This window comes from Acomys minous (genome assembly GCF_964271855.1).
Source record: "Acomys minous genome assembly, chromosome: 6".
NCBI lineage: Eukaryota > Metazoa > Chordata > Mammalia > Rodentia > Muridae > Acomys > Acomys minous.
The window spans coordinates 106,239,114-106,252,908 of NC_140487.1; the positions used below are offsets into that span (position 1 = coordinate 106,239,114).

Below are 13,795 nucleotides of genomic sequence, written 5' to 3' on the forward strand. Positions count from 1 at the left end.
TAGGTGGCTCGGCAGTTAGAGCAGTCGCTGCTCCTGCAGAGGACCTGAGTTTGTTTCTCAGCAGCCATGTTGGCTGCTCACAGCTCCCTGTAGTTCCAGCTCCAGGGCATCTGGTGCCCTCTTCTAGTCTCTCTGGGCACCTGCACATACAGACACACACTCAGACACCTGTGTGCAAACACGCATACACATAATTAAAAATAAATCCTGTGAGGGGTTGGGGATGTAGCTCAGTGGCAGAATGCCTGCCTAGCATGCAGGAGACTCGGGTTCAATCCCCAATACCACAGCAAACAAAACTCAGCAGTGTATTGACGTGTAGTCTTTTTTTTGAGACAGGGTTTCTCTGTGTAGCCTTGGCTGTCCTGGACTCCCTTTGTAAAACAGGCTGGCCTTGAACTCACAGAGATCCACCTGCCTCTGCCTGCCAAGTGCTAGGATTAAAAGCGTGCACCACCACGCCTGGCAATGGGGCACAGTTTTAATCCCAGCACGTGGGAGGCAGAAGGTGGGAGATCTCTAAATTCCATGCCAGCCTGGTCTGGAGAGCAAATTCCAGGATAGCAAGACACAAAACAAAACAAAACATCAACAATAAAAAGGTAGAGACAGATAACTCTGAGTTTGAGGCCATCTTTTTCTACATAGCAAGCTCCAAGCCAATCAAAGTTATACAGTTAAATTGAAAAAAATATATATACATATATATATATATATATATTGTGTGTTTGTGCAGCTGAAATGAGGGCAGACACTGTAGCTCCTCCCCTCCACACACAGTTATAGAAAGAGTACTACACTAGGTTGTTCCTTGCCAAGGGAGGCTGGGAGAGCATGAACAGGGCTGGAGAGAGAGCTTCAGCAGCTCAAAGCACTAACTGCTCTTCCCAGGGATCCAGGTTCTAGCCCAGGCACCACATGGTGGCTCACAGCAGTATTATAACACCAGACCCCAGGGCCTCTGATGCTTTTCTGACCTCCTTGGGCACCAGGCTTATACACGGTGCTCACACATTCAGGCAAAACATCCAGATACATAAAATGATCGTTCTTTTTTATTTTTTGACATGGGGAGCAGTTTATCGTAAAATACAAAGCAGCAATGACTTCTGCAAGTGACCTTCCACAGAGGACCCCACATCCTCATCAACAGCAAGCTATGACCACAAGGACAGCCAGGAAGACACTAAAAGCTCTTTCTCTTGATAATTTCTGGTTTCCAGCTGACTGGGTGAGTTAACTCTGTGGTGGTCTCACCCTCTCTGTAAACCTTAATGGTTTTATCAGCTTCAGCTGTTAACAACCGAATCTCTGACTGATCAAAAGCACAAGCAAATATTTCTGACTCACTGACTAAAGACCCAGGTGTGCAGCTGTGTGAAGTTACTGAAAACTGTAGCCAGTTCCCTAGTCCCAAAGCTGCACAGTGCCATTGTCAGCTCCAGAGACAAGGACTCCATCAGTGTTGACTGCCAGTGTGTTAACAATTGCACTGTGGCCAGAGAGATTATGAATGAAGCCTCCATCAGGGAATGTCCACTGCTTTATGTTATCTGGAGATCCGGAGGCAAATGTGTAATGTCTCTTGTGTAAGACCACAGCCCTGACTGATTTCTTATGATTGGTCAGTGCCACTGTTGTCTTTCCAGCCACCAGATCCCATAACCGTATTGTGGTGTCCTGACTCCCAGTAATAACCTGTGGCTCTGCAGGCTGGCACCTCATGGTGGCCACTGCACTGGTGTGTCCAGACAGAGTGTGTAGCCTGGCTTTAATTCTCATATCCCAGATGGGAGCAGTGGAATCTGGACTACAAGTCACCAGGGCATCGCTGGCTGGATGCAGATCCAGGCCATACACTGCGCTTACGTGACCATGGTAGTGCCTCACAGCCTTGTTATAATCAAGATCCCAGCACTTGACTTGTCTTCTCCATAAGAGAACAAGTGAGGGCTCCTCGGCCTCACCGTCACACCAGGCACTGCACTGATGTGGCCAGTCAATGTCAGCTTTATGTGGCACCTAGCCAAGTCCTAAATCTTTATAGTTCTGTCAGCAGACCCAGTAAGGAACCACTGCTTTCCAGGTTCTACAGTGATGCACCAAACCCAGCCACGATGGCCACTGATAACCCTGTAGAGCTTCCGTGGCGGGTGCCACTGGGGTTTGGGCACTGTAGCGGCTGTTTTAGCCATTGATGTCGGGTTCTTGGTGATGCCGGTCTCCATTACCATGGAACTCACTGCTGGGGGCTGGGAACAATCAGAAGTCCCCGGGTGTCGGGTACTCACTGCCAGCTGGAGCAGTAAGATTTGCCTTAACCCTGGCCTGAGATGGGAACACCACTGTGCAGCTGACTCAGCAGTCAAGGCAACACCAGGTCCTGGTGTCACCAAATGTGCGACTGTAGAGACCAAATCAACACCATTTTGTGTTCAGGGCCTGAGCACCTGACTCCACCCCCACCCCCAGAGTTTCCAGGGAGAGCCACAAACACACAGCTAACAACTGTTCCTAGGAGCTTGCACCCAGGGCCAACCAATCAGAGCAACAGGTCACAGTGACCAGATCAAACAAAAAAAAAATTCCCTCCTGTGGTCTGGCTCTGGTCCCCTCACTTAGCCCCGGTCACGCAGCCAATCAGCTTAAAGGTCACCTTGTTAGCCAATCAAGTTTGTACTAATCACTGTTGCTGAAGGCGGCTTCAGTAAAGGGTATAAAAACCCACAGCTTTTGCTGCTTGGGGTCTCCTCCTTCCCCAAGGCAGGTAGACCCCATCACAAGGGATCAATAAAAACCTCTTGGGTTTGCATCGATCTCGGATTCTGTCTCTCATTGGTGCTTCCAGGAAAAGACTCTCCCGGCACGAGTCTTACACAACACCTTGTCCCTGGTTGGCTGGATACTGCTTGTGAGGAAATGAGTCGGCTGCATTCTGCGGTCCCTTCTCCTTCTCTCTCTCTCTCTTTTTTTTTTTTTTTTTTTTTTTGGTTTTTCGAGACAGGGTTTCTCTGTGTTATCCTTGGCTATCCTGGACTCGCTCTGTACACGAGGCTGGCCTCGAACTCACAGTGATCTGCCTGCCTCTGCCTCCCGAGTGCTGGGATTAAAGGCATGAGCCACCACACCCGGCATCTCCTTCTCTTTTGAAGTAGCATGTGCAACACAGGACCATACTCACTCCGAAGCTTAAGTGCCATTTTCCGCTTGTGACTCTCTTCATCCAGAGGCACAGATTTTTCCATTATCAGCTACAAGCATGTCATGGGTCCTCTTCAGTAACCTGAACAATAGTGTGTGTGTGTGTGTGTGTGTGTGTGTGTGTGTGTGTGTGTGTGTGTGTTCAGAATATTTTGTATTGTAGGGACCTAACTAATGCCATGTTCTGTGTGTCCTGTAACTAATGCCATGGTCGGTATGTTCTGTGAGAGCTTGTCCTCTAGGTGGCCCTAGAGGTCACCTGCATTCCGGGAGTGACCATGTACTGCTGTAAACTGCACTTCCCAGCAGTCCCCAGAAACTCCACCGGAGCGATTAGATATAATCAGCTCCCAATGTTCCTCCGAGATGAAAAAAAAAAAAAAAGCTTCCCCCTTGAGACACAGACTCCACTCAATCCGCCTGAAGGTCAACATTCCTATGACCTACAACTTCCCTTTGAGATCCAACCTCCACCCAACCCGCTTAAAAGTCGACATCCCTGGGACCCACAACCCCACTTACGGGTTTTCTCCTTTATAAATCATTGCCCTTGAAGCTCTGCACCACTCTCCTATCCTGTTGCCTCAGGAAGGATTGTGGTCCGAGCTGGAGGCCATAATACAGGACCCTGTGTGTGTGTTGCATCGGTATTGAGTCCTGGTGGCCTTTGGGGGGGGGGGGACGTCTTGCGATCTGGGTGATCTGGTTACTAGATTATGTCCTCCACCATGTCTACACGGTTTGGTCTACTCCTCCACCAAACTCGAAGACCACCGCAGATACTTATAAAATGATAGTTCTAAAAAAAAAAATCAAAATAAAATTCTGAAGAGCAATAACCCCCTCCACCATGTCCACCCCCTTTTAATATATTATCTCTATGCCGCTCTGGATGTTCTTGAACACCATGTAGCTGTTCAAACTGCCTTTGCCTCGTTAGTTCTCAGATTAAAGGTATGAAACCACTACACCTTCCTAAAGCTTTTTGTTTGTTCCTACCACAGAACAGAAACCTTAAACAGTTTTCTTTTTTCTTTTTTAGGTGGTCTTGACTTTCTTTTTTGCAGTACTGAGGATTGAGACCAGAGGTCATATAGTCACATCCCCAGCCCCTGGCTTGGTTAACTAGAATCTCACTATGTAGGGGCTAGAGAGAGATGGTTCCGAGAGTGAGAGCACTTGTTCCTCCTCCTCCTCCTCCTCCTCCTCCTCTATTTTGGCTTGCACTTGTTACTCTTGCAAAGGACTTGGGGTTAGGGTTTCTAGTCCAAGACAGCGAAGGCTACACAGAGACACCCTGGCCGGGAGCGGGGGTGGGGGGTGGGGGGTGGGGAGCCGGTTGAACCAGTAACAAAAACTAAGTCAGCCTCCTCAGCCAAACCCGACACTGAAACCGGGAGCCCGAGAGTCTTGCTTCCGTTCCTGGGAAATCCAGCACAAAGCTGGATGCAGAACCAGCTTTTTGCAGATCAGCTGTCAAGAGATAGCTGCCTGAGGGTTCCAGCCCTGTGGCCAGAGAGATCCCAAAGCTCTGCTCCAGCCTGCCAAGGGACTATTCTTTCCGAGGACCCCTCTTGCCCCGCACTGGCCGGGCTGTCAGCTGAGAATGGTAGGCTCAGGCCTACCACCGATTCATGACTTCTAGAATGGAACAGCTACTCGGCTAGTTCCCCACACATCACCGGGACCCGCTTCCTAGCACGGGAGCCTCCACGGTGCCAGGAAAGCCGAACCAGCTCCGCTCGTGCTCACCTACAAGTCACCGCACGCCTAGGAGGGGAGCCAGTTCTGCTCTCCAATCCCAGAGTTGCGCCCCAGTGACGTCATCAATGCGGTCCAATCACAAGAGTGTATTCAGAGGGCGTTACAGAAGGAAATGTTGGAACCTGATTGGTCGCTCCTCTCCGGAAGTTCTGGAGGAAGAACTCGGTCGGAGCCAATTGCGCGGCGCCTGAGGCCGGCGGCGCGGTCTGTGGCGGCGCTGAGTATAGTGGATACCGCCATGATCGAGCAGCAGAAGCGCAAAGGCCCGGAGCTACCGCTGGTTCCCGTTAAGCGGCCGCGACATGAGTTGTTGTTGGGAGCGGCAGGGTCCGGGCCCGGAGGCGGGCAGCAGCAGGGGGCCCCGGGGGCATTGCTGCAGGCGGTAAGTGAGGCGGCATCCCTCCTTCGGCCCTCTGCCCTTCTCCCTACGGATTGGTACCGGCTCTGCGGGAGCGGAAGCAGGTCTCTGTAATGGTGCTTTGGTTCTGCGTCTGTTCCATTCGTGCTTCACTGTTGGACGCCTGTTCTCAGCCTTTCAATAGCCCTACGAAATAGCATTGAATCATTTAAAACCTTGCCCTCAAAATCAAGACCCAAGCTTACGCATCCTAAATCGTCTTCAGGGATCCAGCATAAAACAAACATTCAGCAAAGTTTGTAGAGTGGACGAATGAATGAACGAGGGAGGGAGGGAGAGAGAAAGCTATGGAACTGACTGATACTATTCGCTCTGCTACCTGGCACAATTCACTTTTTTTCTTTCTCTGGGCTTATAATATTTATATTAACCTTAATTAGCATTCGTTGGCTCTCGTTTTTAGGTGTTTGCTTGTGTAATTTCCATTAATCTTGGTAACAGCCTACCAGGAGCTGTCATTTTGTTTATGGAGAAGCAAACTTTTAAAAACCAGAATCCGTGCTCCTACCTACATGCCTTGTAAAACAGTGATCACACCTCCCGTACAATGGTATTAGGTTCAGATGAGGAAATAAATGCGCCTCCTGCCACAACTCTTTAGTCAAATCCAACTGGTGTGGTCCTTAAAATATATAAATAAAGTTGGCAAGCGGTGTGGGGCTGTATGTAGTTCCAGCTTTCCAGAAGACTGACAAGAAACTTGAGGGAAGGAGTGGAGGCCAGCCAGCACATCATAGCAAGATTCTGTCTCGAGAAAAAGCAAAGCTGGAAACACATTTATAATTATCACTCAAGAAGCTGAGGCAGGAGGATCAAGGGTTCCATTGTGGGTATTATTATAGCAAAATCCTGTTGAAAGAAAGAAAATGTCCAGCACTTGGGAGGCAGAAGCAGGCGGGTCGTTGTGAGTTCGAGGCCAGCCTGGTCTACAGAGTGAGTCCAGGACAGCCAAGTCTCCACAGAGAAACTCTGTCTTGGAAGGAAAAACAATTTTTAAAAAATCACATTCAAGGCAGAGGCTAGCGGATCTCTGAGTTCAAGGCCAGCTGGTATACAAAGGGAGTTCAGGACAGTCAGGACTACACAGGGAAACCCTGTCTCAAAAAAAACCAAAACAAAACAAAAATCACATTCTCTGTAATAATTCCCCTTGCTCATCTAACCCGTTTCCTAACAGGTCACTTTGCTCAAGTGACACTAACATATATGTTCTTAAATTTTCTTTGTTGCATTTGCTGGAATGTCCTTCCAAATGCCTATGTGGTTGGCTGTGGTGACAACCTTGGAATTATGGTTTCTTTAAAAAACACAGAAATGTTATGAGAATGTGTTGTTATTTTAGTCCCAGGTGTGGGGATATGAGGCTGCTTCAGACTCCACAGCAGCCATGACTTGCCTCATGCTCTAGCAGAGGCATAGTTTTGCCAGCTGCAGATAGTTTTGTGATTGTGAGACATCTGAAATTCTGGGAGCTCTTTAGAAGCTCTGTAAATATTAGGGGCCTGACAGGCAAGGTTGGTGTTTGGTGGTCGTTTTAGGGAGGTTGTTTGCTGTTTGTTAGTAGCTGTGGTCAAAGAAGAAACAAAAGGAAAGAAATTAAATTCAGGGATTTTTCTCTTTCTTCTCTCCCCTTTATCCTGTTTCTCCCCTATCTAGTGTGTGGGGGCGGGGGTGAAACCTGGGTTGGGGGGAAGTAATGGGTGTAAAAGGAAAAAAACTAGTAAAGTAGCAAAGGCCCGCTACAATTGCCTCTTCCAGGCCTTTGTTCAGATACCAGCTTTCCTGACCCCAGTATTTAAGTTGCAGCGTCTTGTACTCTGTAACCATATTGTTTCTTTCTATGGCACACAACAGTAGGTGTTTTATCTTTTTTTTCCCCCTTCCCTTTCTGTCACTTTCCACTAGAATGCAAGGCCTATTATTTTATTAAGTGCTGTTTCACCACTACCTAGATATTTTAGGCTTATTTTTATATGTGTGTATCTATCTATGGTGAGTTTTTTCCCCCATGTGTGCCAGGGTGCCCTCAGGGGCCAGAAAAGAATTTTGGATTCCCCTGAACCTGGAGTTACAGACACTTGAAAGCTGCCCGGTGTGGGTGCTGGGAGCTGAACTCTGCTCCCTTAGAAGAGCAGTAAGTGCTCCTAACCACTGAGCCAACATGGATGGATATCATCATGGTACATTATTTCGTAATGAAACCCATCACTTTGTATAGTTAATACATGATAATAAACATAGTAAGTATGCTGGGATCTACTAAAGAGTTTTCAGGATTATTGGTAGTACACTTGTTTTTATTTGAGAAGATTGTCAGTCCAGAATTGGAAGAACTGCCAAGCCTAGGCTTAGTGTCCAAGACCACGATCAAATAAATACCAGCACTCAGGAGGACTGAACATCTAAGAGCAGCCTGGGCCACATATCAAGACCCTGCTCACACCCCAGAAATCTTTTTTGCATAATAAGCTGCACCACACAGGCTTCTCAAAGGTTTGTCGGGTGACTTAGAACTGAGAAAAGTGGTGACTGACATGGAGAGTGTGCACTCCCGGAGCGCCATTTCTTTGGAGGGCGAACTTCAGGTAGTGACAGGGCCTGGGCAGAGTGCAGTGGAGCTAATGTCAGGGAGATGGCTGCTACTTGAGTTTGAGTGATGAAAGAAAGACTCCAGGAGCCGGGCGTGGTGACACACACCTTTGATCCCAGTACTGGGGAGGCAGAGGCAGGTGGATCACTGTGAGTTCGAAGCCAGCCTGGTCTACAAAGTGACTCTAGGACAGCCAAGGCTACACAGAGAAACCCTGTCTCGAAAAGCCAAAAAAAAAAAAGAAAGAAAGACAGGCAGACTCCGGGGAGGAAATATTTAAAGGGAGCCAAATAGGGAAAATAGGGAAGGGCTCCCGTAAGAGACTTCCTTCCGTGTTAAGATGCTGAAGCATAAATGAGCTCAGTGTGATGAGGCATTCGGAAGTTGGCCGTGGCACAAGTGCAGACTTAACGGAGGAGGAGCGTCGTCATTGGATATATGCGGGAATGGCGAAGGGGTTGTCCAGGGAGGGTTGGGAGCAGAGGTGCCATACCCAGCCCACAGGAAACGGCTGCCCCCGGCTTCACAGCTTCCTTTGCCTGTGCACAGTGGCTGCCTCACACTTCTCTTTGGTTTAGGGCCCTCCGAGGTGTTCTTCCCTTCAAGCCCCAATCATGTTGCTCTCTGGACACGAAGGAGAAGTGTACTGCTGCAAGTTTCACCCCAACGGATCCACCCTGGCATCTGCGGGATTTGACCGGCTCATATGTAAGGCCCAGTTTTTTAATCTGAGTTACTGCTCTCTGCTAAATTACAGTTTTTTTTTTTAACTTTGGGTGCCATAGAAGACATCAGTCTGAATTTGCAGGTTAAACAACTATAGTTGTAACATGCTAAAACAGGGCGTTAAAATTCTGAGCAATCATTCGGGTACAGCTGAAGCTCTACATGGTAAATAAAAAGGAAGCAAGCGTTTTGCTAACTGGAAAGTGCATTGCTTTGGTTGGCGTGGTGGCAGCAGCGGTGGCTGCTTCTCCTTCCTCCTCCTTCATCTTCATCTTCATCTTCATGCTGGAAATTGAACTCAGGACCTTTGGAAGAACAGACAGTGCTTTTAACTTCTGTCATCTCTATCTCTCCAGCCACGTCTTCCTCCTCCTCTCTCTTCTGTCTCCCTCTCCTCCTCCCTCTTTCTCTTCTTCCTTCTCCTCCTCCCCTACCTCCTCCTGCATTCTCCTTCTGTCACTCTCATGTAGCTCAGGCTGTCCTCAAGCTGGCTGTGTAGTGAGAATAACTTTGGGACTTCTAATCCTCCTGCCTCCACCTCCCAAGTGTTGGGATTACAAGCTCATGCTATCAAGGGCAATTGAAAATATATTTTTATTTTTATTTTTATTTTTAATTGTTTGTTTGTTTGTTATGTATACAGTGCTCTGCCTGCGTGTACACCTGCAGGCCAGAAGAGGGCTTTAGATTACATTGTAGATGGATGCTGGGAATTGAACTCAGGCCCTCCAAAGGAGCAGTCAGTGCTCTTAACCCCCAAGCCACCTCTCCAGCCCCCCAAAATATATTTTTCATGGAGCCAACCCTTGAGCTGATTTAGCAAGAGCATCAGTTTAGCTTTCGTGGGCTACTGAAAGTTAAGAAGAAAGAGAGAACGTTTCTACATATAGAAACCTGAGGCCTTAAGCCATACCTAGGATCCTAGACCGTGAGGGGGAAGGATGGGATCCTCACATGGTAACCACTTGAGTATCACCACCTGATGCTCGGCTACTCATTAGGAACACCATCTTTTAAAAAAATAAGGACGGTTTGGAGAGATGGCTCAGCAGTTAGAGCACTTTCAAGCTGGGTATGGTGGCACCTTTAATCCCAGAATTCTAGAGGCAGAGATAGGTGGGTTTCTGAGTTTGAGGCCAGCATGTTCTACAGACAATGTTCCAAAACAGCCAGGGCTACACAGAAAAACCCTGACTCAAAAACCAAAACAACAGAAAAAAGAGCACTTGTTACTCACTCTTCCAGAGGACCTGATGAGTTCAGTTCCCGGCACCTGACAGCACAGCTATCTATAATACAAGCCAGGAGATCCAGTGCTCTCTTCTGACTTCTGAGGGTGTCCATACATTGTGTACACAAGCACGTGTACTCCCCATCACCCACACATGCACAAAGAACTGAATCCCACAAGCCATGTTCTCACCATTCACACTTCCATATACATCAGTAAATAATACATCTTTTTTAAAAAATGAATAGAAAAAGAAGCTGAGAGGTAGTATTGCTCAATGGTCCCTTTTCCAGGCTTTTTACAGACTCCCAAGCATATGAGAAAAGGTACCAACTTTTAAAAAATTAAAGCTGAGGGGGCTGGAAAGATACCTCAGCAGTTAAGTGCATACATTAGTCTTGTAGAAGGCCCAAGTTCAGTTCCTAGTACTTAAATGGTAGCTCCCAACTATCTGTAACTCCAGTTCCAAGGATCCAACTCTCTCCTCTGGCCTTCGTAGTTATCAGGCATGTGTGTAGTTGGTACATACATACATACATACATACATATATATATGCAGGCAAGACCATTCATACAAGTAAAATAAATAAGCAAATCTTCTCTAGTAATAGTAAGTTAAGGCTGAAAAAAGAGCTCAGTTAGGACCTGAGTTCAATTTTCCGAACTCAGTTAGGGAGCATATGCTTGTAAAAGTCAGTTAGGGGGCCTAGTTTGTAATCTCCGCCCTGGAGAGGTGGACAGGCCGATCTCAGGACCCATCAGCTGGCCAGCCTAGTCTACTTGGGAAATTCCTGCCCAATGTTCCATCTATAGCAAAAAAAAAAAAACCTGGATGGTGCCTGATAAACAACAACCCAGAGTTGTCCTCTGGCTGCTGTGCGTGTGCACTCATGTGTGTTCACACCTGCATATGTACAAAGACAAAGAAATTCTAGTGTCAGGAGAGTCGGCCTAATTGGTAGAACCAATGTTGTTTCATGGGTGTATAATTTCAGAGATATTTTTCTGGTCGTTTTACAAGTGACCTACCTCTGACTGATGGTGGGTTTTCATCTCTTAACAGTGTTGTGGAATGTCTATGGGGACTGTGATAACTATGCGACATTGAAGGGACACAGTGGGGCAGTGATGGAACTGCACTATAACACAGACGGCAGGTGAGTGTTCTGCTTATGAAATGACAAGTACTCCCATACTGATGCTTTACCCTTCAGCCCTGAGTTTTGTCTCCGGAGACCTTCTCAAAAACTGCTGCGCTTAGCGGGGCATAGTGGTATAACCCTATAATGTCAGACTGAGGAAGCTGAGGCAGGAGAATCACAATTAAGGCCCACAAGGGTGATGTAGTGCGCAATTAAGAGCATTTCATCATTTATCCTCTAAAATGCCAGTATTCAGATCAGCTCTCTAAGACCTAAAGCACATGTAATTTGAAATTAGCTCTTTTTAAATTTTTAAATATTGCCGGGTGTAGTAGCTCATGTCAGCTCTCAGGAGGCAAAGGCAGGTGGGTCTCTTGAGTTCCAGGCCAGGCTAGTGTACTTAGTTCCAGGCCAACCACAGGGACATTTTTATCTATTACTGTGTGTGTGCATGATGTCTCTGTGAGAGGGGTGTGTAGGTAGAGGTCATGACAGGTTAGTGGAGCTGGTTTCTTTATGTGGGTTCTGGGAATCAAACTGGCAAGTGCCTTTGTCTACTAAGTGATCTCACAGGGCTGGAAATTAGCTATTTATACCCTGAGAGGAATAAAGTGCATGTTAAATCAAAATAGCAGGGCATGGTGGTGCACACTGCAACCCCAGCACTCAGGAGGCAGAGGCAGGCAGATCTCTATGAGTTTGAGGCCAGCCTGGTTTACAAAGTGAACCCCCACAGCCAAGGTTGCACAGAGAACCCTGTCTCGAAAAGAAAACAAACAAAATAATAAATTTTTAGAAATGTAAATAGATGGGAAAATTGTCTACATTTTTACCCCTTCAAAGATACTTACTGTTTAGTTATACATTTCTCTAAAATCCTTTTCAACCAAAATTGTTGAGTTTTTATATATTTATTGGACCCAGATTTACAATATTGTCTACTGATTTTTTAAATTTTCCTTTATCCTACATCTGTTATCATAAAAATTAAAGCTGCATGATTTTAGGATACATATAGGTGCTATAGAAGTTTAGTTACACCAAGTCAGTCCCCTTGTTACACATTTTGTTAACTTCTTCCCTTTTTTTCTTACTTATGGCACTGAAGGTTGAACCAACTATGCACGTTTACTCTCTCTTTCTCACTCACACACAACATTGCATACGGCACAGAATAGTTGTTGAAGTGAGGGGCCATCTTTTAGGGATTGGATCTTATTTTCTACAATGTGATTCACAGCGATCAGGCTTGGCAGTGGGTACTTTACTCTCTTCTCACCAACCCATAATATTTCTTTTTATTTTTATTTTCACTTGTCCATATCCCTGTATTCCAAGACAGACATTATTCTAAGAGTATATGGTGGTATTTGGTGTGTGGAGTGCATGTGTGTGTGTCCATTTGAGGACAAAGAGGGACGTTGGTGTCCAGCTTTCTTGTTCTGTATGTTAATCTCTTGAGACAAGGTCTCTCACTGAGTCTAGAGCTAAGTTGTTGAGCAGCAAACTCCAATGATCCAAAAAGAAAGCGTTGTAACGTCAAATTTAACTTAGAAATCATTCCCAGAGACAGAACAAGGGATTGGAATTAGCTCACAAATCTAAAGTTACTACAGTCAGCCTCATCTTGACCACAGCAGGAAGTGCTTAAATACTTTCATGTGAGAGGGCATTGTGTCCACATGTATCACAAATAAAGAAAAGGTGCACTGATAAGACCGCCATATTGGTTGTGTGGTGGTGGTCAGCCTGATATAGAACCTAGAAGGTGAGTGGGATTGCCAAAGACAGGATGCAGCCCCTGGGCTCAGGAGCTAGACCCACAGTGCCGAGGAGTGATCTGGAAGAGTTTGACACGTCCTGGCAAGAGATGATGTGTGTGCCCCGCCCCCCTTGAGAGTTATCTTTATTTTATGCATATGGGTAGTTTGCCTGCTTGCATGTCTGTACACCACATGCATGTGGAAGCCAAAAGAGGGCATCTGATCCCCTTGAACTAGAGGTGCAGCCAGTTTGGGGCCATTATATGGGTGCTGGGAATCAAACCCAGGCTCTCTGGGGGAACAGCCAGTGCTCTTGACCACTGAACATCTCTCCAGCCCCGTCTTATTTTCCTGTGTTCTTCTTCTAGCATGCTCTTCTCAGCATCAACAGATAAAACAGTGGCTGTGTGGGATAGTGAAACAGGAGAGAGGGTTAAAAGGCTGAAGGGACACACTTCCTTTGTGAACTCCTGTTATCCAGCCAGGCGAGGCCCCCAACTTGTCTGCACCGGCAGTGACGATGGTACAGTTAAGGTAGGTATTAAATCTTGTCTGTTGCGGTTTAAGGTTTGTCGTCCTACTAATATTCCAAAGCACACTTAAAATTTTCCCAATTGAAATAATACCCTACAGAATTTTATAGAATATATTGCTACATGGAATCAGTGGGCTGTGTGGATTTGATCCATGGCTCAGCTATGAATTGTGTGGCTTTAAGCAGTTCATCCCTTTCCTAATCTTTTTTGTTTGTTTCTTGGTTTTTTTGTTTGGTTTTGTTCTGGGTTTCTGTTTCTTTTCCAGATAGGGTTTCTCTGTGTAGCCCTATCCTGGAACTCCTGAACCAGGCTGGCCTCCTGAACCGCCACCACCATGACCTAGACAAAGACAATTAGAAGACAAACAGTTGCTTTTCCATCATCGTTTCTTTGTTCTGTATGAATAACCAGAAGATTTCCTTCT

General features: G+C 46.5%; 1 protein-coding gene and 1 pseudogene across 2 annotated transcripts in view; one reads left to right on the forward strand and one right to left on the reverse strand.

The window, feature by feature from the left end:
* Positions 1-1,084: 1,084 nt before the first annotated feature.
* On the reverse strand, positions 1,085-2,951 carry LOC311600677 (pleiotropic regulator 1-like; annotated as a pseudogene). The gene has a single exon. The product of its transcript is annotated as a pleiotropic regulator 1-like (transcript).
* Positions 2,952-5,110: 2,159 nt separating this feature from the next.
* The window catches only part of SNRNP40 (small nuclear ribonucleoprotein U5 subunit 40), a 29,140-nt gene continuing 20,455 nt past the window's right edge, over positions 5,111-13,795 (forward strand). Inside the window, exons 1-4 of the mRNA XM_084787670.1 lie at positions 5,111-5,347; positions 8,552-8,681; positions 10,994-11,087; positions 13,204-13,369. Of these exons, the coding sequence (XP_084643796.1) occupies positions 5,204-5,347; positions 8,552-8,681; positions 10,994-11,087; positions 13,204-13,369 (534 nt within the window). The 5' untranslated portion in view covers positions 5,111-5,203. The remainder of the gene's footprint in view (positions 5,348-8,551; positions 8,682-10,993; positions 11,088-13,203; positions 13,370-13,795) is intronic.